The sequence below is a fragment of the Mus caroli genome, unplaced genomic scaffold, assembly GCF_978045245.1.
Source record: "Mus caroli unplaced genomic scaffold, Mus_caroli_1 scaffold_12, whole genome shotgun sequence".
NCBI lineage: Eukaryota > Metazoa > Chordata > Mammalia > Rodentia > Muridae > Mus > Mus caroli.
This window is the reverse complement of record NW_028227267.1, coordinates 18,897,546-18,922,231: the sequence shown is the minus strand read 5'-3', so window position 1 is coordinate 18,922,231 and position 24,686 is coordinate 18,897,546. Positions and strand designations below refer to the sequence as shown.

General features: G+C 51.3%; 1 protein-coding gene across 2 annotated transcripts in view; it reads left to right on the top strand.

Annotated features, from left to right (window-relative positions):
• Zcchc24 (zinc finger CCHC-type containing 24) overlaps positions 1–18,982 on the top strand; it is a 51,774-nt gene extending 32,792 nt beyond the window's left edge. The window contains exons 3-4 of one of the 2 annotated variants that reach the window (XM_021181638.3): positions 10,750–10,914; positions 18,396–18,982. In XM_021181638.3, the coding sequence (XP_021037297.1) occupies positions 10,750–10,914; positions 18,396–18,656 (426 nt within the window). In that variant the 3' untranslated portion in view covers positions 18,657–18,982. Of the gene's footprint in view, positions 1–10,749; positions 10,915–15,212 lie in introns of both variants that reach the window. The other variant, XM_021181639.3, reaches the window with a different exon arrangement.
• The last annotated feature ends 5,704 nt before the right edge of the window (positions 18,983–24,686 follow it).

Sequence of the window (24,686 nt, the reverse complement as noted above, 5' to 3'; positions counted from 1 at the left end):
CCAGAGTCTCACTGCAGCCTGTAGCCTTCCCACCTCTTACACAGTCACCTGCCATCCCTAGAACTGGGCAGGGCCTTCCTCCAGCCGGGTGGGCAAGCTCTTCCAGAAAAGAGCTCATGGGATACACAGTCAACTGCACAGCCAAGAGAGCCATCTTAGGGGTGGGCAGTACCCTGCCCAGGGCAGACCTAGCCTCTTTCCAGGTCTCCTGTCTGAGAGACCTGTACTCTTTATACCTCTGCTGGAAATCTCATGCCCAAGGCCTCTCTAGCCACTCCTAGGAGAAGCAGGAAGGCCCTTGCATGGACACACATGTGCACACACACACACACACACACACACACACACACACACACACTCACACTCACAGTATGGTAAGCCGGGAAAGTTTGCAAAATGTCTTTAAACACTGAGATGAACTCTGAGTTTGGCACACTGGAGATGGGTCTAGGGAAGGACATGACCCAGACCACACAGCCCCTGGAAGTCCTGCCTTCTCTAAAAGAAGAAGGTTCTCAGCTAGCCACTAACATGGGACAACGGAGTCAGAGTACTTGGAGACCAATGAACCCCAGGGAGACTGGGAGGAGCGGCCTTTGAGCTTTGCCCTTGAAAGATGTCGGAAAAGCGTTAGCGCTCCAGGGTACCAAAGGAGCAGGGCAGGGCTGTGAGTACTGCTATTGGCAAGAAGTTGAGTTTTGTTTTTAAATTTTGAGTCTGAGTTTTACAGAGAGAGTTAATAAGGGCTACAGTTAGGGCAGCTGGGACCAGATGGAAAGGGGCCTAATTGTCATGTATGTATGTGCCATCTCTGTCCTGCAGTACTGGGCACCTCAAGTCTAGAGTGGCCACTGAAGTACTTGTTGGAGGACTGGTTAGCTGAATTGGGGTCATACCTGCTGCAGGAGAGAGGCACCTGCTGGATGTATACACAAAACACACGTGTACACAGGGTTCTGGACTCTCATGAGAAGTGGCCGACAGTTACCAGCAAGCTACAGGGTGGCTGCAAATCTTCCCTCCACCCCTCCCTCCTTGGGCACTACTGCAGCCCAAGTCTGAAGTAGCGGCAGGGAGGAAGCACGAATCTTTTGCAATGCCTGCCATTCCACCCCTCCACAAAGGCCCCTCTTCCCCTCCCTGCCCTCAGCCCCAATCCCATCCCTGCGGCCGGTGGAGGGAAGCCAGAGGCAGGAAGCAGATAGCCAGGGAGTGGCTGTGCACATGGTTGGAAGTCCTGGCTTTCCAAAGAGTTTTGCCCAAGATTACTTCCAACAGCCTGGTGTGGGATTTGGAGAGCGAGCTCTGCTTCTATGGTTCATGACACAGCCTAAAGGCATGTGCGCTGGGGTGGGGGTGGCGTTCTCTGAACCTCTGGGTCCTGGGGAGCCTTGTGGGCTGTCTCGTGGGGTTCATTATTTCCAATGTGTGTCCTCTTGGTTGATGTCACCCATTGTTGCACCCTTTCTTGTCATGCTGCAGAGGCATGTCCTTTCTCCCTGGCTTCTCCCAGCTCTCCCCCTCCTCTCCGTCTTCTCCTCTCTATCTCACCCGGCAACCCCCTCCCCAGGGTTTTCCTGAGGCCTTTTCCTGTCACTGTGAAAGCTTCCATTGTTCCCTGGACTCTTACAGACCCCAGTGTTGTGGGTTAGGGATGGCATTTTTGTGGCGTGGGAGGGGGTGCCCGGGGGCTGGGCCTTCTGGGCCCATGTGGGGCTGTGGCAGGAACCCAGAAAAGGGAGGGGGCTGGCAATGCGACATGGACAGTCATTGAACTCAGACAAGGAGGCCCTTGAGGCTCAGAGGAAGCCAGCCTGGCTTCTCTCAGTGGCCTCTGTCCCAGCATCCTGCAGGCTGGCTGCATGTCCCCAGCCCACCTGTCCCTCCACAGCCTGCTTCCCCTAGGGTTGCCGGGAGCGGGCTGCCATGGCAGGGGCCTCCTGCCTGCCGGGTGTGTTGTGCAGACATATGAGTTAGGGGACAACAGGGTCCTGAGGTATGAAGGAGGGAAAAGTACAGGTCTGAGCACTGGGGGGAGACTTGACCTGACATGACCCTGTGAAGATGGATGGCTCTTTACTCTGCCCTAAGCCTCCATTTCTTTCTCTGAGGTCAAGATCAAAGGCTGATTTTGAAGGAGGTGTTGCACCAGCTAGAGATCATCACCTAGGAAGCCAGGGTGGCCTCTGCCTACAGACAGCTCAGCTGTCCCACAGACATGAATCTTTGGGCTTCACCTTGGGGGCTGTGGCCAGGTGTGGGCCATGAGCCCAGAAAGGGTCTTCGTTAGAAGACCCCAGACTGTGTGCTCTGTAAAGGCGTAACAGGCCCCATCTTGTTTATCTCCGTGTTCCTGGAATTTTCCACAAAGTCCAGTCAGAGTACGTGTACAATGCATGTTAGTCGAACGAATGTTGATATGTCAGCCTAGGGTCACAGGTCAGAGGGTTGTGTTACTGGGGGCATGATTGTTCTCTTGTTTTCTTAGCCATTTCGGGGAAAGGCCAGGCACTGAGTGGAAAGGGTCACACTGGAGTCCGTGAGTAGGGTTCAAGTCTTGGTTTCTCAGGAGCGGGGCCCTGTGCAGGTGCCTGGGCGGCCCATGACAACTATTTGCTTTCTGGCAGCAGGAAGGGGCCGGTGGAGGGGCAAGCTAGGAATTACTGGTTCGTGGTAATGCTCACTGACGGTTAGGGTCTCTTCCAGAGCCCCATCCCTCTCACTGGGCAGACAAAGAAACAGGCTCTGAGAAGGGCCTGAAAGAGCCTAACATCACATCTGTTTCCCAACGCTCCTTTATTTGGAACTGAAGGGCTCAGGAGAAGCAGGAGTGAGCGAAAGAGGAAGGGCTCACAGTTACAAGTCCTGGCCTCCAGGGAGAGCCATCGAGCCTTACAGAACCCCAGCTGGGTGAGTTTGTGGTCAGTCCTCTTGCCTCTTTAGCTTGACCATAGGAAGTCCATGTCGGATCCCAAGACCCATGGCTGGTACCCCCAAGGCCAGGGCCACCTCAGCAGCCAATCTGCATGAGAGCACACAGACAGTGCAGGCCGGGGCTGGCTGGAAGCCCATCTGTTCTTAATTTCCTCTCCCTGTCCCTCTGGCTCTGGCCAGAGTGTCTCATCTGGGTGCATGGAGCCAACTCGGGGTTTCATGAGGATGATATCCAAGGGTCTGCATGAGGCTGAAATGATGGACGTCCAGGGAGGTGAGTGACCCTGCCCAGAGTCTACCTACGCTATTCAGGAAACAGGGAAACTGAGGCCCAGAGAGACCTGTGACAGTGGTAGCCACTTCCTGTTTCTCACCACCCGTGCATGATGGGTTCTCTGTGCTGTTCTGGCACATCCCACAGAAGTTCAGAAAGTCCTGGCAGACAGCTAGATCCAGCCATTTGGTCGGCGTAGCGTTCAGACACTGAGCCCATCTCCAAGCCTGGATTCATCAACCCTAGGCAGCTGGAAGTGAGGCCCTCGGCTAGTATTCAGAAAAGTATCCAGCCCAAATTCAGAATAGGCATCCCACTCTGCTGCCTGTTCCTGCGAACAGCATCTTTGTCACGCTCCACCCGAGGCACCAGTGGCTATTATGGCTGACATCTCTGAAGAAGGAACCGTGAGGGGACCAAGCTTACTCAAGAATGACTCACTCTGTAGGGACTTCAGATAGGAGTCTCAGACAAGGATGACTTCCTGCCTGGATGACGTAGCTCTGCAGATCATGGTCCAACAGAACCAGCAGCCAGAGTGGCCCAGGGCTCTCTCCACTGTCCACACCTGCAGGGATCACGGGAGGGACTAATGTGAAAGAAGTCACCTTTGATTCCAAAGGGGTCCCACTGCCTTCCAGGCGCCCCCTGGTGGGCAGGGCGGGTAATCGCCATTGCTTTCCTTCAAGTTGTGCTTGCCTGGTGCGGAGAGCATGCATTCATTAGGGCAGAGTCTGAGCAGAAACGAATGCATCTGCAGACCCATGCCCTGCAGGCAGATTCTGAAGCCTAGTGTGTTCCCTTGGTCTGTTTCTCATGTGTTTTCCCTCTTCACAGTGTGCCATCCCTTACTCTCCCTTCCCTCAAGCACTTTCCCAAATATCTAGCAATACTCACTATAACTTTAAAAAGTACACTGGGGATTGTCCCATTCCCAGGTCTTCATTGCCCCAAATCATGTGGCAGTGAGATCATTGCAAATGCTTTGGGTCTGTATCTCTGATCATTTCCTTAAGGCCATTTTTTTTTTTAAGATGACTATTAGTAATGGATCAGGAGACACCTGACCAGCCTCTGCTCCCGTCAGCATCTGACAGTGGCTTTCTCTTCATAATCTGCCTCAGGGGCCTTCACTAGCCCTCAGAGTTACCAGGCTCGACTTCCTGACCAGGGCAAAGGTCCCCTTGGCAAGCTTCCTGATGGTTGTTTTCCCAGCTCTGCTTGCATTGTCTTAGGGATGGGGGGACTCACTACCTCCCAGTCCTTCTGATGGAAGGCTAAGACAACCTCATTCTGATGGGTGAATATGCCGAGGTGGAAGCTCCTTCCCCTCCTCTCTCTTCCTTTCCAGCTCTGCCCATCCCACACCAGTGTGGCCTCCTGCCTCTCGGGCTGCCTTTCTGCTACTGTTCCAGACACAGTCTTAAGGCTGGAAAGTCCTTCCTTCCCCAGCTCTGTCCTGCATCCCTCCTGGGCTATCTGTCAAATCTCCTGGCTTCTATGGTACCTAGGATCCGTTTGTGATACCGGGGTGGGGGTGGGGTAGCTTCTGGGACCACGGAGCCATGCCTGAGCTCTTGGCAGATGTATTCCCCGGTGTGGGTGGGATAAAGGGAGTAGGCAGCCACGGTCAGAAAAACCTGCTGGGGCCTGGCAGCCTGCTTGGCTAAGTGGTAACCCCTGCAGAGCTGTCTGTTGACGTTTATGAGAAGAGTCCAGGCCTCTGCAGGGAGGAGACCAGGGGAGGCAATCTGTTAAACCGCCTTCTCTCTGGGCTCTGGGCCCTGCCCTCACTGGTCAGTATAAACAATGTCAGGACAGAGCCTTCCAGGAAGTGGCTCCTTGAAGCTGCCCGCCTGCTGGCCTGTGTCCCTCTCTCCACTGCTTCTGAAACTTGCCCTGTACGCCACCTCTGCCGTGCAGGAGGGCACAGGAATACCTGCTTGCTTTGCACACACACACACCATGATATCTCTGCCAAGCCACGGCAGGAGGAAGAGCCTCCTGAGCCTTGCTTTCAGTATGTGGATGTTCTTGGGCCTCCTGCCCTTACCCCGAATCTTCAGTTTCATCAGCAGTCCTATAGTTTTCTGTAGTGAGAGGCTTGACAGGCTGTGAACCCTGAGACCAAAGCCCAGGACCCAGGCAGTGTCCCACAAATGCTTGGTCTCCTCGCTCCTTCCTTGTCCTCTGTTGGCATGTGTCCAAGCTTCTGCAGCCTTCTTTTTGAGTTTTTGAGGGTCCTTATGGAAGAATATTCCAGAAGATGAAGACATCTCACTCCCCTTTCTTCGATGGCTCGCTAGTCTCCCTATGTACAATCCTTGGGATAGAGAACTACACCGGCTGCCAGCCTGTCATCTCATTTCTAAAATATTCTTTGGCTTTTGCCCAGGCCTCAGCCCCTCCCTCTGCATGCCTTAAACACCAATGGTCACTGAGCAAGAGTGTGTTGCATGTGCCTGGTCTGAGCTAAGCACCTGCAAGGGTATCAGGTCTGCAGCTCGGGCCCTTGATCAGCATCTGGTGCCCAGATGCAGAAACAGGCACAGATACCAAAGGACTTGTAGGTGACCAGGTAGCAACAGGTCGAGCCGGCTTGTGATTTAGGAATCTGACCCTGGAGTCCTGGATCTGAGCTTGTCCTATGGGACAGAGGCATCAGGGAGCTGTTAGCATCCGGCCCGTCAGTGTGGCATTGGTATGATGGCACATCTGGGCCTATCGGAAGCCAGGCATCCCAGCCCTGGGTACCTGTCTGACGGCTCCACAAGGACCGTGTTAAACCTTTGAGCTGTGGCTCAGTTTCTTTCATTTCCCATCCATCTGCCTGTTTCTCTCTTTGGTTACAATCTACACCTTGTTACCTTTGTGGTGCTTCTAACTCTGAATCAGATATCCTGAGACCAAAGTTCACAGTTTATTCCAAATCCTGACTAGGATGCCGTGTCTTGCTCAGATGTGCTAGGATGAATTGATACCCATTTCTGCCCTTTGGCCTAGATATGGTAGGTAAGCCCCAGGTCTTGAGGGCTCTCTGAGCAAGACTAGATTATGCAGAACCAGATGCCAGAGCCAGCCTGCTGGGGACAGGCCCTCTTCCTCCACCAGCTAAGGAAAATCTCAAAGCTACCTGTGGTGAGACACCTACTTATTTGTAGGTGTGTGTGTGTGTGTATGTGTGTGTGTGCTTGCACATATGTATGTATAACTGCATGCATGCATATGTGGTGTGCATGTGAATATGGAAGTCAGAGGACAACCCAAGTGCTATCTGTCTTTCTTTTGAGACGGGTTTTTAATTCCACTGGAGCTTCACCAAGTACACCAAAGAATAAGAGCTTCCAGGGCTCTGCCTAACCACACCAGACTAACTTACGTGGGTTCCTGGTCAGACTCATGTCTGCACGCTTACAGGGCAGACATTTTATCAATGAAGCCACTTCCCCAGCCCCATCAATCCCTCAACAGCGTTGGCAGACACCTTTGGAAACGGACGCAGGAGAGCACAGGCACACGGTGCCTTGTTTGTGGATGACAGAAGCAAGTGGGCTGTGGATACAGGCAGCTCAGAGCCAGGGTACTGGGTGCTGGGTGCTGGTGGAGAAAGTGGCCTCAGAAGGACTCAGAAAACCTGCAAACCAGATAGCTAAAGAGCTCAGCCTCAGAGGCGCCCTCTTGTCCAAAGTGCATAGCACACCTCAGACTCTAATGGGGTGCATCTCTCACAACATGGCTCCCTCTTGGGTCTTCCCAGGGCTCATAGTGAACATGAAGTCACAGTGACATCAAGCAGGTGGCCCAAAAATCAGCACTGTGTTGTGCTTACTTTCCAAGTTTTGATTTTTCACACCAATCTCCCTTTTGTTATTCTGTCTGAACTCTAGTCAGATACCACCTAGTGGTGCGCATGACTTCTGGGGAAAAACAAAAACAAAACAAACAAACCACTGACCACTCATAAGTAATAGAAAGGATTATCTTATGGACTGATACTACTTCAGGTTAGTAAATAGTAGTGCCAATAACCCTATTTTACCTTGTGTACCACATGCTGCTCTTGGGGCTTATCTGTATCATCTCCTTTAATACTCAGAACACTCTTTTAAAAGGTTTTATTGCAGATATTAGTTAACTCTCTCTCTCTCTCTCTCTCTCTCTCTCTCTCTCTCTCTCTCTCTCTCTCTCTCTCTCCCTCTCCCTCTCCCTCTCCCTCTCCCTCTCCCTCTCCCTCTCCCTCTCCCTCTCCCTCTCTCCCCCTCCCCCTCCCCCCCTCTCTGTGTGTATACATGCATACCACAGCATGCATATGGGGGTCAAAGGACAACTTGTGGAAGTTGGTTCTCTCCACCATGTGGGTCCTGAGGATTGACCTCAAGTCAATCAGAATTGGCAGCAAAGGCCTTTACCCACGGAGCCCTCCTCTCACCTTGTCCAAGATCACAGAACTAGGATGTGGATCAGAGTCTGCTTTATCTGAGACAGGGTTTCTCTGTGTAGCCCTCGCTGTCCTGGAACTCACTCTGTAGACCAGGTTGGCCTCAAACTCAGAGATCTATCTGCTTCTACCTCCACCCGGAGTCCTAGAATTAAAGGTGTGTGCCACCACCTCCCAGCTCAGAGTCTGCCTTTGACCTCTATACCATTTCCTAAGTGGGCAGTCACTCCGGGAGTTACCATGGCAACGATCATCACAGCCCAAGCTCTCTGAACCTGGTAGAGGTTGTCAGAATGCAGGTTCTGGGCTAGGGGGATGGCTCGATGGGTAAAGTGCTAGCTGCACAGCGTGTGGATCTGAGTTTAATCTCTGATAACCACAGAAAGAGCTGGCAGGGGTGGCACCTGCCTTTAATCCCAGCACAGGGGAGATAAGACAGGAGGATTCCTGGAGCTTGCTGGATGGCCAACCAAGCCAACGTGGTAAGTTCCAGGTTCAGTGGGGAACTGTTTTTACAAAAAATAATACGTGGAGAGCAATTGAGAAAGACTTGTGTTTGGCCTCTAGCTTGTACATGCATGGGTACAGCTATGCATATACAACACACACACACACAGAATGGGGGGGGCAGGTTCTGATTCACTGAATTGAATGTGAGTCTTAAGATTCTTCCTCTTTAACACGTTGCCGGACAATTCTGCCACTGCCAGGCTCGATACCACACTTGATGATGACACACAGAGCTTTGTCCAGGCCTCTCAAACTCAAAGCCCACAAGAGCTAAGCAGGGCAGGTGTGTGGAGGGAGCTGTGGCAAGAAGAGGTGACTTGAAAAGAGTGAACACTGGCTCTAGTGGTCAGCCACTCTTCCGCCTCAGCTAGTGAAAACCCACCGTTGGTGACGGCCCACAGTTCTGGGTTGTCTCCCAGTTTTAAATCCTGTGGTAAGAAATCCAACTTTAAAAAACCATCCTCTGTATGCATGTGCAGGCTCACATCACTTCATTTATAACAACTCTGACAGAGAAGCAGCCCAGAGTGCCCTGTGTCACGTCATTGGCATACAGTGGGTATTCCTTGGCAGCAAGAGAGGGTGAAGTATGGACACATGTTTCAGTGTGGTCGAGCCCCAACAACATTACATGAAGTGGAAGAAGCCAGACAAAAGGATGAGTGTAAGCTAGGGAGATCTACAGAGACAGGAAGTAGATCATATGCACAGAGAAGTAGAACAGGAAGCAGGCATGAAGGAGCACAGAGTGACTTTTAGAGGGTGACAAATGTATCCTAAAATCAGACCGTGCACAACTTTGAATATACTAAAAACCATTGAAGTGACCATTTTCAATGAGTGAGGCCTGCATTATTTGGATCATGTTTCAACAAAGACATCAAGCTGTTCAGGAGAGTACTAGGTCCTTTCATATATAAAATGCAGTTGCAAGTCAACAAGAAAAAGGGTAGGGTTGAAAAGATGGCTCAGTGGTAAGCCCTTCTGCAGCTGTTTCAGAGGACCAGAGTACAGTACCAAGTACCGATATTGAATGGCTCTCAGCTGCCTGTAACTCCAGTGCCAGGTGATCTGATGCCTTCTTCTGACTGCAGCAGGCACCTGCATGCATGTGCATAGAAAATATTTTAAAACCTGCACAGAAAATACTCTGAGGAATAGGAGCAAGCCATTCTTTTGTTTTTAAGACTTATTTATTTATTTTGTGCATGTGCGTACACTAGCAAATCATTCTTAAATACATGCGAAGATGCCTCTTGCTCGTTATGAAGGATGCCTGTCAAACCTGCTCTGAGAGGATCTCATACCTTTTAGATTAGTGATACTATAGTCTCCCCTCATAGACAAAAGGTGCATTTCAAGATGCCTGCTCTGGGGCTGGAACTAGGGGATACAGTGGCAAGATCAAAACTAGCATGAGGGACTGGCAAGATGGCTCAGCAGGTAAGAGCACTGACTGCTCTTCCAAAGGTCCTGAGTTCAAATCCCAGCAACCATGGTGGCTCACAACTATCTGTAACCCTCTTCTGGTGCGTCTGAAGACAGCTATAGTGTACTTATGTATAATAATAATAAAGCCGGGCGTGGTGGCGCACGCCTTTAATCCCAGCACTCGGGAGGCAGAGGCAGGCGGATTTCTGAGTTCGAGGCCAGCCTGGTCTACAAAGTGAGTTCCAGGACAGCCAGGGCTATACAGAGAAACCCTGTCTCGAAAAACCAAAAAAAAAAAAAAAAAAAATAATAATAATAAAGGAAAAAAAAACTAGCATGAATCTCTCTTAGATTTCCCAGCAGAGGCTTGGTTCTCACCACACATTTTTAGCAACCTCGGACCTTTATGATATTGGTAGATTTCCCCCTTTCAGGTAAGAGAAGACTTTGCAATGTCTCCTTGGAATATGGGTTGACCTGTGCTCCAGGTCAATTCCTATGTAAAACGAGAGCCACTTGAACATAAGCACTGTAGATGCTACCATTCATCGGTATCAGGCAGTCACTGAAGAATTAATGGGCAGGTAGCGAGTAGCGTATATACCATGGACTCATGGGGCAATGAGACCTCTGATGCTCCAGGCACATGGCTCTTATCTTGTTCCTCAGAACTGTGCACAGTTTAAAGCTTATGAGTTGTTTCTGGGACTCTTCTCCCGAGTGTCCGGAACATGAAACCGGTAAAGCATTGTGGGAGTTGAGGCAGCAGCAATAGGTCTTATCGCTAAAAAATGGCGCTCATAACCTTTGCCTCAGGAGTTTGACTTCTGGAAATTTGCTCTACAAATCCACTCATAGGCATGTATACAGGCATGTATACATGTGTACCAAGCACTCATTGTAGCACACGATGAACTTGCATGAATTCTGCCACCGTGCAGCCCTGAAGGAGAATATAGTAGCTACTGGTGCCGTCGTGACAGAAACGCCAAGCTTAACTCGGTTGGAGATGTGGCTCAGTGGGTAGAGGGCTTGTCCAGTCTGCACGAGGTCCTAGGTTTGATTCCCAGCACACCATAAAGCAAGTATGGGGATGGGATGCAGGCCATGAGAGCTGAAGGCTGAGCCCTCATTTTCCTGTATTTACTTCCTGTCTCTCCAGGCACGCCCCAAAGGTGAGGGTCTGACGCCGTACCAAGGCAAGAAGCGCTGCTTTGGCGAGTACAAGTGCCCCAAATGCAAGAGAAAATGGATGAGTGGGAACTCTTGGGCCAACATGGGGCAGGAGTGCATCAAGTGCCACATCAATGTGTACCCGCACAAGCAGGTGGGTAGGCGGGGCCTGGGGTGGGGGTGGAGCTAGCTGTGGGACTGAGCAGCCTGCAGTGGGTGGGGCTGGGGGGAAGTCGCAGAGCGTTCTTTCAGGCTCCCTGCAGGGTGATTCTTTGCCCCTACTGAGGCTTAACTGGCTCTATACTCTGGAACCTGAAGCTGAGGTGTGTGGGAGGGGTAGGCAGGAAGGGTAAGCCGTGGTGGATGACTGGGACAGGGAATTAGGACAGTTCAGTTTCTACAAGCCCTCTAGTGTCTGGGTTCTGAGGATCTGGGCTGCAGGTCTGGGGGACTCACAGACTGTCTTATGACCCAGACAGAAAGCAAGTATGGGGCACACTCAGAGCCAGAGGAACTGGACACGTGGCAGTTTTTCTGTGTGGGCCAGTGTCTGGCAGGACAGGCTAAGTATGGGGTCCCTTCCATCTTGCCAAGATATCCCTCGGTCCCTGATGGCTTTCCCTGCCTTCCTCCATCCCACATCCTACCAGCATAGCCTAAGTGTAGCCTGCTGACCTGCCAGCCCGGCTCTACACAGAAGAGCTCAATCTAGATGAATCTTTCAAGAGCTCGAAGCTCCATGCTTCCCACTCACCATCATCCAGCCAGTATTTGTTGAGCACCTACTGTGTCCTTTGGGAAGATTGAGGTACACAGAGGCAATAGGTTTTGAACAATCCTACCCTGCAGCGCACACACCAGCCACGTTCTGGGTTCCTGGGTCTTTGTGTTCCTTTCTCTGGTTTGAGTTTTGGGAATACCTCCCCCTTGCTCTCCTTGTGAGGGAGTGGAGCCTGTCCTCTTGCCCCTCCCCCAGTGCTGACCTGGGCCACCTCACTCCTCTGAGAAACCCTACCCCCACTACATCTGTTTCCTGTCAGACTCCAACTGTGTCTCCCCCAGACAACCCAGCCCCCCTCCCACCCCAGAAGAGAGGAAAACACACGGGCTTTGCCCCCCTGCTGGGGGCTGGGGGTGGGGTGGGGCAGCTCACAGATCAGTCCCAGCTGCTGGGTGTTTCCTTCCACGGAGGGGAGTCATTCTGAGAGCTCCCCCCAGCTCCCCACTGGCAACTTGAGGCTGCAGGCTGAGCAAGTCTTAGCAGCTGGCTAGAATCCACATTGACCAAGGCCAAGGAGAAAAACAGTTTTAAGGAACCTCAGGCTTGGGCCGGCCAGTGTAGGCCAAGAGTATTTCCCAAGGATTCAGCTGATGGTGGTCCTGCCCTTTCAAAACATTACTGATAATATTCAATATTAATACTAATGTATGGACAGTTCCCCCATGAGCCAGGTACCCTTCTAACCACAACCCCATGAAACAGGACTTCTATTACATATATTTTATGAAGGAGAACAATCATGCAAAGAGATGCTAAATGACTTGCTGACTGTCCACACAGACATTATGAAGTCTTTGTGGAGCTCGGTAGTTATAGAATCATTTACTGTCTAGTACACGCATGCACACGTGCACACACACACACACACACACACACACACACACACACAGATAAGCCTAGATGACACCTGTCACTAACCCGTTAGCTCAGGCTGTAGAAAGATGAGCTGAGGTAGCAGCCATCAGCCAATGGATGGCAGAGATGGTGTTCAAAGCTGTCTGACGTATGATACTACAAGCTGTGGACACACTGCAGAGACATGGGCAGAGCAGTTTTCAGAACACTCTGCAAGCCTCTCAGCTCTCCTCATTGGCTCTGCCCTTACCCATGAGAGCTCTGGATCTCTGTCAGCCCCTGGCATAAAAACCAGGACAGCAGTGCCTGGCAGGGTGGGCAGAGCAGTCAGTGCAAGCAAGTTCTCAGGACCACAAGGGTGGAAGCGGTCACAAAGGAGGAGGATGCCCCAGGGACCGAAAGCCAGGGACCTGGAATGGGCTAGGAGAGTGCATGAGATCTAGAGTTAACACCAAGCTCTGGGCAGGCAGCATGTATGGGGCTTGGGGTTCACCGTTTCCTCTCTGGAGCACTCTGGGCAAGACTTTTAAATGGCTTATGGTTTCCTCATCTGTGGTAAAACACCAGTCCCATGGAAGCTGTCCCCTTGAGTCAGCCTGAGTTCCATGGCAGTGCCTAGCCACACAAAAGGAGGAGCAGAGACAGTGTAGGCTAGCCCACTCTTGTCCCTCTATCCTCTACTAGAAAGCTGGTTTGTGGAGGGCCTGGGAAGAGCTGAGGGGAGCCATGGAAACTGACTAGACAGCTTGGGTTTGGCCTGGGGTAGATAACATGCTCAACTAGTCACCATCCTGAGCAGAGAGCACGGGAAGAGGCCCTGGGTGCTGGGAACATCCAAGATGAAAGCGTAGGGACCAGATTCCAGCTCAAGATGGAGTTCTTCATATAGAACATACAATGACCCCGCCCTGGAGGCAGGCAAACCCAAATGGAGAGATCCGTGCTACTCTGTTTCTGGGATCCCTGGACCAGCAGGGGGTGGCTTAGCACCTCCTACTCTGAGTGACCCTGTATCACTGTCCCCCTCCCATTAATTTTCAGACTCAACGACATCAGAAGGGGCGTCCTTCCATCTAGCCTTTGTCTTTACTTGGTTTGCTGACTCCCTGAAAAGGAGCCAGCCACTCACTTCACAGCAGGGAGTGAGATGGTGTCTCATAGGGGTCAGGTGACCAGGCCATGACCACACAGTGAATGGAGGGTAAGCTGCCCTCTGGGACCTGGTCTGCCAGGAAGTCAAGCTCTTTCTCCTCTCCCCTGCTGGGAGAGAATAGGAGGGGTGAGGCCAGTCCTCTGGAAGGCCCCCAGTTCCAAGCCCAGGCTCTCCTTCTTCCAGGCCTTTCCTCTGTAGCTAAAGCTTAAAAGGCTGAGTTATGGGATACCCCCTTCTAGGGCAGCTAAGAGGTAGAACTCTGGCCACTTGCTGCCTAAACCTTCACCGTTTAGAACACTCTAGCCATTTGCCTAACTGCCCTGAATGTCATCTTGGGTCAAGGCCTGGTCAAGGCAGAAAAGCAGCTGGTACTCTTGAGTAATTAACAGTCTACACAGTGGGCTGCGTCCATATCAGCTGCCCTTCCCTGACCATCCTGGGCATGTCACTGGTATCCAAGGGTCTTTTCCCCAACCCCATGTCAGCCTATAGTTTCTGCTCCCCTCTTCTTGGCAGATGGCTCCCATCTGGCCCTGACCAGCTTCCTCTGAGCTTCCGAGTCTGAGTGGAGGACCCTTCTGCTGCCATGGTGTCATTCTGGGCTTGGAAGGAGAATAGTCTTTGTAGCCAGCTGAAATACTGTCCACTACAGAGCCACTCCTCATGATCTTTACGATGTTTACAGATCTTTGGCTGGCTATTATGGGTAGGTCAGGGAGGGAGAGGAAGCCAAGAACCCCAAGCCATCCAAAGTACAAAAAAATGGTTGAGGGCTGGTGAGGTACCTCAAGGGAAAAGGGGCTTTGCCACCAACATTGATGACCTGAGTTTGATCCCAAGGACTCACATGGCAGAAGAGAACCGACTCCTCCAAGTTGTCCTCTGACCTCCACACTCAAGCTGAAGCAACACATGTATACACGTGAACACACACTTAGCACATGCAATTTTTAGAGGGGTACTTGTGTGCGCCTAATGCTGCCAAGGTTACCAATAGCCAGTATCCCTTGGGGTTTCTCCAAACTTTGCAAATGAGTGTGACAACATGCTTTACAGACAAGGATCACACTAAAGGGGCACAGTAGGCCTGCTAAGTCACCTCCTTTCCCTGGGCCTCAGTTTCTCTGTTAGAAAACGAGTTCATGTAGTCACTCGATAAATGGGCAGGCACTAGGCCAGGAGTTGGCTGGGGTTGACCCCAGACCCCAGATTGGCTTTATGGAACTAAGAGCCCTGTTGTCTCTGGGGCTGAAATGTAGCTATGTCCAGGGTAAGTGACTCCCAGAGCCACTGGATTGAAAGGGACAGATGTGACTTGGGGCTTCTCTTGACTGAGACTCAGTTTCTTCATCTGGTAGATGCCTTTGCACCCCTGTCCTGAATTTACTCTGAGCCAGATTTGGGAGATTTCTGATCTGCATTCAGGGGGCAGTTGCCCAGACCTCTCTGTGGATCAAGCAATGTATCTGCCATGGGCTCTGGGTCTAATACCCCTGCCTTGGTTCTTGCCAGCCCAGGAATTTCATCTGAGCTTCCTCTGGGACACAAGCGTCTGCAAACAGGCAAGAGGTGGGATGCCAAGGCACTGGCTGAGCTATCTCTGTAACTGCAGATTCTCTCCCCCCACCCCCGCCCCTTGGCCCCTTCCTCTCCTTCTCTGCAGAGGCCCCTGGAGAAGCCTGACGGCCTGGATGTGTCTGACCAGAGCAAGGAACACCCTCAGCACCTCTGCGAAAAGTGCAAGGTCCTGGGCTACTACTGTCGCCGTGTGCAGTGATCTTGGCCACCACTGTAGCACCCCTCAGCTGCCACCTCCCTGTGTTGCCCAAAGGGCTGAATGTCCGCATGCTTGAGGAGATGTCACAGGCCTGTGGGCTTAAGCAGAGGAGGCGTGTGTCCTTGTCTCACACGCTGGCAGAGTAGCTGACATGCTCCCAACAGGGTGCAGAGACAGGAGGCTCAGGGACTCTTCACCATAGGCCTGGGTTCTGTAGAAGGACAGAGGCCAGCAGAGGTCTTGATGGTCTTGAAAGCTCTCATCCTCAGTGTCTTTGGGGGCTGAGCGACCCTGCATCTGCCACAAATACACTAAATGAACTGTGAATCCTGAGGCCTGTGGGAAGTTCTCCCTCCAAGACCAACCAGGCCCTGTCCCACCCAGCACCTTGCAGCTTGCCTCGTATGAAAAACCACTCTAGAAAGTCCCAAGTCATTCCTGATCTGTAGCCACAGTGGACAGTCACTTCTTCTAGCAGCTACTGAGGAGTGGCCCTCTGTCCCTGCCCATACTGAGTCCTTAATCTCACCAGCCCTGACATCACTGCACTGTACCTGGTAGCTAAACACAGCCTCCCTCTGCCAATGAGACAGGCAAGAGGGTCAGGCAATGGGGACATCAAGCAGTGACCAGTGTGCCAAGACATCCTAGGGACATGAGGCATCACCACTTCCCATGACCTCCCCCAGACTGTCCTGTAGGCTTGGGTTCTGTCACCTGCTCTCTCTCTTTACCCTTAGCCTCCCACCCATGGTCGGGATGCCACCCCACAAAAGCTGTAAGGCTGTTCTGGCATGAAGGATGGGGGCCTTGGCAGTCTGGAGCCGCTTTCTGCCACTTGGGGCGAGGACATCTCATCCCCAGCCTTAGTCTCCCCGTTAGTTAAATGACGAAGTGCCACCAGAAAGCAAGAGGTCCCTGTGATCTCTGAACTTCTAGAAGAGAGCTGGCTGCCTCTGGAACACAGAATGTCCCTGGGGGTAGGGGGTCGGGGGAGATTTGTCTCTAAACATCTAGGTGCCCCGCCCTCCAGCCTCTGTCCTGATAGCCACTTAGGATGTCCTCTCCTATAGCCCTCCTTACCTGATTGTTGTTCCCATCCCCTGAGAAGACGAGAGAGGACCCCTCCTCCTCCTCTTCCTCCTCAGCCCCCAACACTGGGCAAGCCTAAAATGAGCCACGGAATCTCTCTTTTGGAAACTGGGGACAGAGATTTCCTGCTTCCTAAGGAGGCAGAGAGATTACCTGGCATGTCACATGGTCGCAGGGTGGCTGTTGTCCTGGCCAGGGTCAGCAGTGTGCCCCCTACCCTGTGACAAGCCACACCTCTCTGGTCTTTTTCCTCTTCACCAGCTGCCAGGACTGAGTTTCTTGACTTTGCCTCATACTATGCTTCTATGGAGAGAGAGAGGGAAAAAAAAAAATCAGACCATAAAATCGGCCTGAAATTCAGTGTTTACATATGGTGCCCAGTTGCCTTTTGTTTTCAAATGAAAATGTTTTGTACGACTGATGTGAAGTGTTAAGCAAGGGTCCAGGGGGTAAGTGGAAGAGATGGTTGTATGTCTGCAGCAGCTAGCTGCAGGGTAGATTTTGGGAGAACATACTCTCTGAGCACTTAACAAAGGTATTATCTGTGGCGGCCCAGACTATTAGCTGCCACCGTGCTGCCCTCGAGTGGTAGCATGCTAGGCTGCAGACGTTGAGCACCCAGCACCAAGGACTCAACAGTCTTGCTGCTGCACTAAGGCTGCCCCATGCCAAGCTTCCTGTTGCTAAGAAAGGGATTTTTTTTCTGTTTGGCATCCCACTGGGACTCTAAAGAGGGTGTTCACAGTAATGGACAGTGCACCTGTGTCCCAAATGAGGACAAATTGGGAGTAGGTAAATTGGGTCAAAGATGCAAAGAGCTAGCGACAGTCTTCAGAAAGCCAGGGCCAGTAGAAGGTGAGCTATCAGCCTAAAGGGACCATTTTGGTCACTGGACTGATGTCTGTGTACAGCCAGGCCCCGCTCACCCGTCCTGCTGAACGTGTGATCTTCCTGAGGCTAGCAAAAGATGCCACTGTCAAGGCTGGGTGCCGGGAAAGTCAATGCTCAGAGGGCCTACAAGCCCAGGGGACAGGAAAGCGTGTGGTTGTAGTACACTCAAAAGGGACAATCGCTTGCAGTCGGTAGATCTAGTGATCTAGTTGAGAGAGAATGGTGTTTACCCCATATGAAGTATTCAATAGCTCTGCTTGTGAATTTCTATTTATTTTGAGTTATACTTGACACAGAATTCTTTCTTTTTTTTAAAAAAATGCTATGTGTGTATTTTGGGAAAAAATTCATAGATGTTAAAATTTCTGCATGGTTACCAGTTTTTCTTTGGACATGGAACTTGGTAGCCTTCCCCCAACCCCCAAATTCTTCATAATGATTTTTGTTTGTATATATTTGAGGGTCTTTTTTTTTAAAAAAAAAGAAAAGAAAAATATGATGGCTTGATACTATTAAAATTGAAAACAACAGAAAGGCATGCGCTTAAATGTCAGTGCTTTTGAAAGCGCAATCCATATCAAACTGATTTTTAGATGTATTTTGCAAGTCTGGTTGAGCTATAAGAAGATATTTATGGTGAGAACTTTTCCTTTTTTTTCTTGTTATTTTTTCTATGCTTTGGTCTGTAAAAAGTATGCAAGTGAACTAGATTAAGGAGGAAATATTATCTACATAGAATTATTATATGACGCTGGTACATAATTCTAACGAGGAAAAAAATCTTTGCAATCTTTTAAGCTATGGGTTTTTTTTATTAATTTTGTTTTCCTTGGATGAAAATATCAGTATTAAGCAGCCAGTATATTATTCAAGTGTTTAGACTTATTAATATGCTCTTGCCCTGTATTTATACATATGTGTATTTGGAAGTATTGCCTTTTTAAGGGAAGTTATCAGTGGGCAACACGGTAAAAAGGGAACAGCGATCCTTTGTGCCTCTTCCGATGAAGATGACAGGTGGCATGGAATCTTTCCCCCTGCATCTTTGTGTTATTGCCTTGTTACTACAGTTTTATTACTTTTTAGGAGAAGGGTGGGGAACGGACAAACGAAGAGGACTCATCGAACAAACAGACCCTTTGGTCTGTGAGCCCAGTGGCCTTGTCAGCAGGACCCAAGGAGGTACAAGGACCCCGGAGGAGGTTCCAGGCCTGCCTGGAAGCCCCATGCTCTTTGATCTTGGATCTGTCCACTAAGCCCTCACACCTGCCCCCTAGCTCTAATGGACTTGAATTTACTTTAAAGTCTAATCCAACCTCACTACAGTGTAGCCAGTGCAACAACTAATACTGAAATGAAGGGTGTGTGCAGCCCTCTGGGAAGTGGCAATGAGGCTTATCCCCTGCTCTATGGCCAACTTCCCTGTACCAGCTCCTGCAGCCCTGTGTGGTGACCCTGTCTGTGTCTGTATCTGTTCGTGTGTGTGCACTCAGCTAAAAAGACAAACAGAGCCCGTGAGCCCCGCCTGGAGGGTACATGGAGAAAGTTCCTCCCCTCCCTGAAAGGGCCGGCCTCGGGGTGGCATTCCGTTGTGTGCCTTATTCCTGGAGACTATATAAAGCTTGCCTATGAAAATATAGCCTTTCTGTGCTGTATTAAAAGGATTTTGGAAAGATGGAGGCTCATGAGTTTGTATACAGGAACATGGGGCGGGGTTGGGGGGTGGAAGCTGGACCTTTTCACAGATGTGGGACAAAGCAGGGGTGGGAAGAACTTGGGTGGCATTTAGTTTCAAAGTTGAACATGTTGTCTCTGCCCTGTTTCCACCAATGACCTGCCTCCTCCCAGCCCCTTTGCCCTCCTCATGTGGACACTCCTTCCAGAGTGAGGGTTCTCGCCAAGTGGGGCCCCAACTGGGTGAGATTGTCAGCAGATTAAGTCACACGTTAGTTCAGATGGGACTCTCTCCTGGGTAACCATATATAGGAGTAACTCAGCCTCAGACTGCAGCCCCGGGCTCCAGTGTGGCGGCACGTGCTTGACTGTGAGCCAGGATTAGGGTCCGAGATCCTGGCTATCACGTGCAAACAAATGGAAGGCTCCAGAGGAGAGGGAATAGGGAGTTCTTTTGAGCAAAGGAGGGACTGCATAGGGCTGTCACCAGCTGGCATCTGTAGGGCAAAGGAACACATGAGAAGCAACCTGTCCATGAAGCCTCTTGATGAAGGACCAGTACTTCCCCTCAGCCTTGTGGCTCACCCGTCACCTCCAGAGAAGCAATGCTAATATATTGGTCTGAATGTGTCCTTGGGTTCTTAAAGATCCCCTGGGTGCACTGTGCCCCTTGAGCATCACTTGGTTTGAGGAGTCCCCTTATGGCCCTGGCAGGAGGGGTAGGGGGGTGTTGATGGACGGACTGGGTATTGGTACTGTCTGTGAGGGGTTAGTGGGAGGGGCCTCCAGTACCGCTTCAGGAGCATCCAGTCCCTGGCTGGAGCCAACCCACCATGTGAGACTACTGCTGCCTGCTGGGCAGGGGATGGGGATGAAAATGGGGAATCCCAATTCTGAGTTTTAATATCCAGATTGCTAAATTTAAACAGGTCAAAGTGCATGTGTGTGGGTGAGCTCCTGCCTCCAGACTGTGGCCTCCAGACAGAGCTGAGAAAACCAGAGGGAACAAGGGGACAGGACAGCAAAAACACAGACGACTAACCCCAGAAGCAAGGCCCTTATCTGATTTGGGTTGTATGGTGAACCCTGGAAGCCACGGAGCCCTCTTCTTCAGCGTAACATAAAGAGAATTTCCACTTATCATCGGGTGTGTGAATGTCAGGCAGGCTGCGGTCTGCTTGGGTAGTCAGTATCAGTTTGGCCAGGCAGGTGAGTGCAGGGGACCCCACAGAGCAGAGTAAGCAAAGGACAGGGTGACTTGTGTGTGCAGCTCCACAGTTGGTCACTTGCCAACTGCTGGGACCTCAACTACTAGCTGCCTGAGAGCTCCCTGTCCTCTGCAGGGCTGCCTTCTAGACCAGCCCTGCCTCCCCCCCCCCCCCCCCCCCCCCGCTTCATCCATCTCTCTGAGGCGCCACTCCCTCAGCATACTATCCAGATAAAGGAGACCAGTGAACATGAGTCCCAGCAGCTGCCTGGCAGTAAGGCAGACCCAGGGGAGACGACCTCTTGGTCCCACTGTCTGCAGCTTAGCCAGCAACACTTAGCTCAGGAGTGGGAACACTTGCCTGAGGGAGTGGGAAGAGGAGTGAGCCTTGAACCCAGGGCCCCTGTGCTATCTGCTCACTCGGAGCCCAGCCTGAAGCTTCCAGGTTGGCTTTCAGTTGTCTGGCTCAGCCTTCTCCCCACATGTCCCCCATCAAGCCCCAATGTGTGTGTGTGTGTGTGTGTATACATGTGCATGTATGTGTGAAGTGTGTGAGTGTGTGTGTGCACTTTGGTGCTTTGAGACAACCCCCCCCCCCACACACACACACACAAAGAAAACCAAACTCAAAGCAAACACGGGCTGGATTTTGACACTTCCTCAATCCGTGGAAATCAATAATTTCCCTGGACAGGAAGGCTTTCCGTTTGGATTTACTGCTCATTTACAGAGGTGATAGCCACTAAGGGGCCTGCCTAGGAGAGAGCAGCAGCTGCTAAAGAAGAGATTTTGGAGGGATGTGAGAAGCCAGCCCAGATTTAGGAACAAGCTAGGGTACCCAGAAAGTTCCTGATGTCACCAACTGGGCTTGTGGCAGAGGCAGGATTTGATCCTCAAGTTGTCCCCTCCCTCCCAGACTCTGGCAGCTCTCTGGGCATTCTAGTCTCACAAGTCCTTCTACTAGTCTTAGGGGGAGCTGAAGTGGAGGGAAATATGCCAATGGGGCCAGTGGAGCAACTGAGACTGGAGGGTCCGGATACCTACAACTGTGCTGGGGTCTCAGTTACCATCTTCTTTGGGGCCAGGCTTGGGCCCCTGATATTGAGTTAGATCCGCTGTAAGATGAGCAGCCAGGCCCCACTGGTGTCCAGGTGTCCTGACCCCAGTTCTCTATGGCCTGAAAGTACCAAGGTTGGGCATCCAAACAGCCCCTGGCTAACCAAGGTGCCTGAGCCTGGCCCCCTGGCAGGTAGAGAAGCAGCTGAGGTGGAGAAGGGCGATGGCTGAGGGTGGGCTTGCCTCTCAGGGAGTTAAGCCTGCTGAATGTTCCCTCACAGCTCTGGCCAGAGCTAGGAACAGCCTGTCCTGGGCTCAGGGCCCCTTCATACTTCCTCCCTCATCTATCCTGATGCTGGAGTCCCAGGGGAGGTGTTAGAGGTCTTGGCTCCCCTGCCCTACCCTCACTCCCACCCCTCCCCCACTTGTATGCACAAACACACAAAACTCACACAGCAGGCCAGCTAGCTGCCTGCAGCAGTCTCAGAGCCCTTGGGGGTGGGGGGTAAGATGGTGCGCTTCCCTGGTGGTGGGGGGGCTCAACGAGGGTGGGGTCTAGCCCCCAGGATGTCCAGGAAAGCTTTACCCTTCCCCTCTTGACCAGTGCTTTCTCACAGGAGTGACGGAGCTTCAGAGCATAAGGGAAACGAACTTCCTGTGGGCCCACAGGCCTTAAGTCCCTCATCAGCAGAGGGAGATCTGAGATGGGGACAAGAGCCAGCCCTGGGCCCTGAGCCCAGCACAGCCACAAGTTTCCTCCACAGTTGAAGGAATCCTGTTTTCTGTGATGTCACTTCGGTCACAGTCACATCTATTGGATACTGGAGTGTCCTGGCCCAAATTAGACAACTCATGGCCTTGGTATTTGGGGGTAGGGAGCTCTGAAGAGAGACTGGTAAACAGACGGCAGTGACTCTCTGGTAACAGGTTGGTTGTGCTGTCCTCTCCATCTCTGTTCCCATTCGTGGGTCAGAGGTGAGCTCCGAGGGAAGCTGGGTCAAATGGGTCCAGGGTGGCAGAGGGGCAGGGAGTGAGGTGTGCCAGATACCAGACTACCTACTTCATACACATCATCTCTTTTGCTCCTTGAAGTAACTCGTCGGGGCGGGGGTAAGAGGAAGTAGTCACCTAGAGGAAGCTAAGGCTCCAAGAGGCCGAGAGACTCGAAAAGCCCCTTTCTACAACCTCTCAGGGGGCCGGGCGTGGTGGCGCACGCCTTTAATCCCAGCACTTGGGAGGCAGAGGCAGGCGGATTTCTGAGTTCGAGGCCAGCCTGGGCTACAGAGTGAGTTCCAGGACAGCCACGACTACACAGAGAAACCCTGTCTCGAAAAACCAAAAAAAAAAAAAAACAAAACAACCTCTCAGGGTTGCTCCAGGAAAACCCACAGAACTCAGGTCTCTTTCCCAGGCAGCCTGGAATTCCACTGGCCTTTCCCAGGCCCCCTGCACCCTGTTCTAACCCAATGATCCTTCACTTGTCCTGTCCACTGGCAGGCCATCTTCCTGCCTTGCTCAGGGAAGAACGAACCTGGGACCTGTCAGCTTTCTTTGGCCCACGGGTTGTTCCTCTCTTTTTGCCAGGCACACACCCTGGTAATTCCATTCTCTGCCTGATTCCCTGTTGGGTTTTAGCAAAGCCCAGCATGTCATAGAGACTTCAAACTATGTCCCTTGTTCTCCCACCACATACATGCCAGCCCAGAATTTCCTGTGCTTTGGGAGTTGAGGGGAGTGTGTGTGTGTGTGTGTGTTTCCCCTTTTGTACTAACTAGCTGGTCTTTTGCTGTCCTCTGGTGGCTGAATCTAAGAGCTGCCATTTCCTGCAGGCAGGGAGTTTAATCTGTAAAAGATTTCCTCCTTTTCCTTATGGAAATGTACGCATGTGTGTGTCAGTGCTAACAGGTTGTACCTGACCCTCTCTTTTGTAACCTCATTATCTTCATCATCACCTGCCTCAGCAAACAGAGCTCTCTCACTTGTCTAGCCAATAGAAGTGTTCCTTTGATGGGTACTCTGTCAGCAGAAGGCCCTGGGGAGAGACCCTCCGCCATCCTCTGGTCCCCTCAGATACTGCCTTCCTTGTCCAAACAATTGCGCTGTTTCCGTTTCCTGCTGGGTCCCAGCTTGTAACAGGAGTGGCATCAGGATTGCAGAGTGCGGTTATGTATTTGGACTGGAATAGCTGAAGTGCCTGCCAGTGAGAAATGGCACGCTAGCACTCCCCGGCAGGCAGTGACATCACAATTAATCATGGTACCCTAGGATGACACCTGGCCAGCTGTCTGTGACACTTGACCATATGACAGTAAGGATGACCAAAAGGACAGTGATGGGTGAGCTCTTTTGAGGATGCTTGATTGATTACCAAAAGAAAATGAAACTTGTATGCCCTTCAGTTCTCAGTAAGAGCTACAGACTGAGGGCGCAAAATCTTCTGTGACGGGAAAAGATGCTCGAACACACTGGGCTGACTGCACTAAACATGAGACAAACCCTTAATTGTGGAGGTGGCTGCACCCTCGTTGTCGTTTGAATTTACAGTCTTGTCAAGATTTTCCTGTGAAAGAACATAAAGGATGGGACCCTAAAATTTGGGATGGGGACATGTGCATGGATCTGACAAAACCAACCCAACCCCCAAGTTCCGGTCCCTCCCTCACCCACCTGTGCCTGAGGAGAACTGATTGCTTTGGGTAAAAATACCATAACTAGGCTGGAGAGATGGCTCAGCAGTTAGAGGCCCTTGCTGCCCTTACAGAGGGAGGACCCAGGTTCATTCCCCAGCACCCATTATCAGGCAACTTACAACTGTTTGGTAACTTTAGTTCCTGGGAATATGGCATCTGCAGGCACTTTCATACATATAGTGTCCGCACATACACGCAGCCCCACCAGCACATAAATCTTTGTTTTTAAATATCATGATAAGCTTATGTGGGTCAGACACTTTGAAAAAGGACACTGAGAGACCCCTCCACACACACACATAGAGCCCATAAGTAGGTCAAATTGTTAGTATCTTCCAGAAGGACAGAAGGATCCCAGAGGAAGCATCTCCCATACTAAAAGAATTAGAAGACCCTGCTAAGACATATTTCTAGTAGGAAACAGTTCACATTCCACACAATTCACTCATCAAATGGTTGTTAATGTGGTCATGGTCATGTGTAACCATGCCCAGAGCCAAGTGTTTTCAACATTGTGTAAGGAACGCTCCGCTCCTCACAGGGACTGGAGCCGGGCCTCAGCAGGTAAGTGTTTGTTGCGCTTGCAGAGAACCTGAACTCAGTTCCCAACACCCACATCTGCTGGCTCAAAACTGCAAGCAACTCTCGCTCTTGGGCACCAGACACCCCTCTTTTGGCTTCCAAAGATACCCACACACCCATATGCTGTTGTAAGAATGTTTACCCAGGGAATAACTAAATAACACCTCC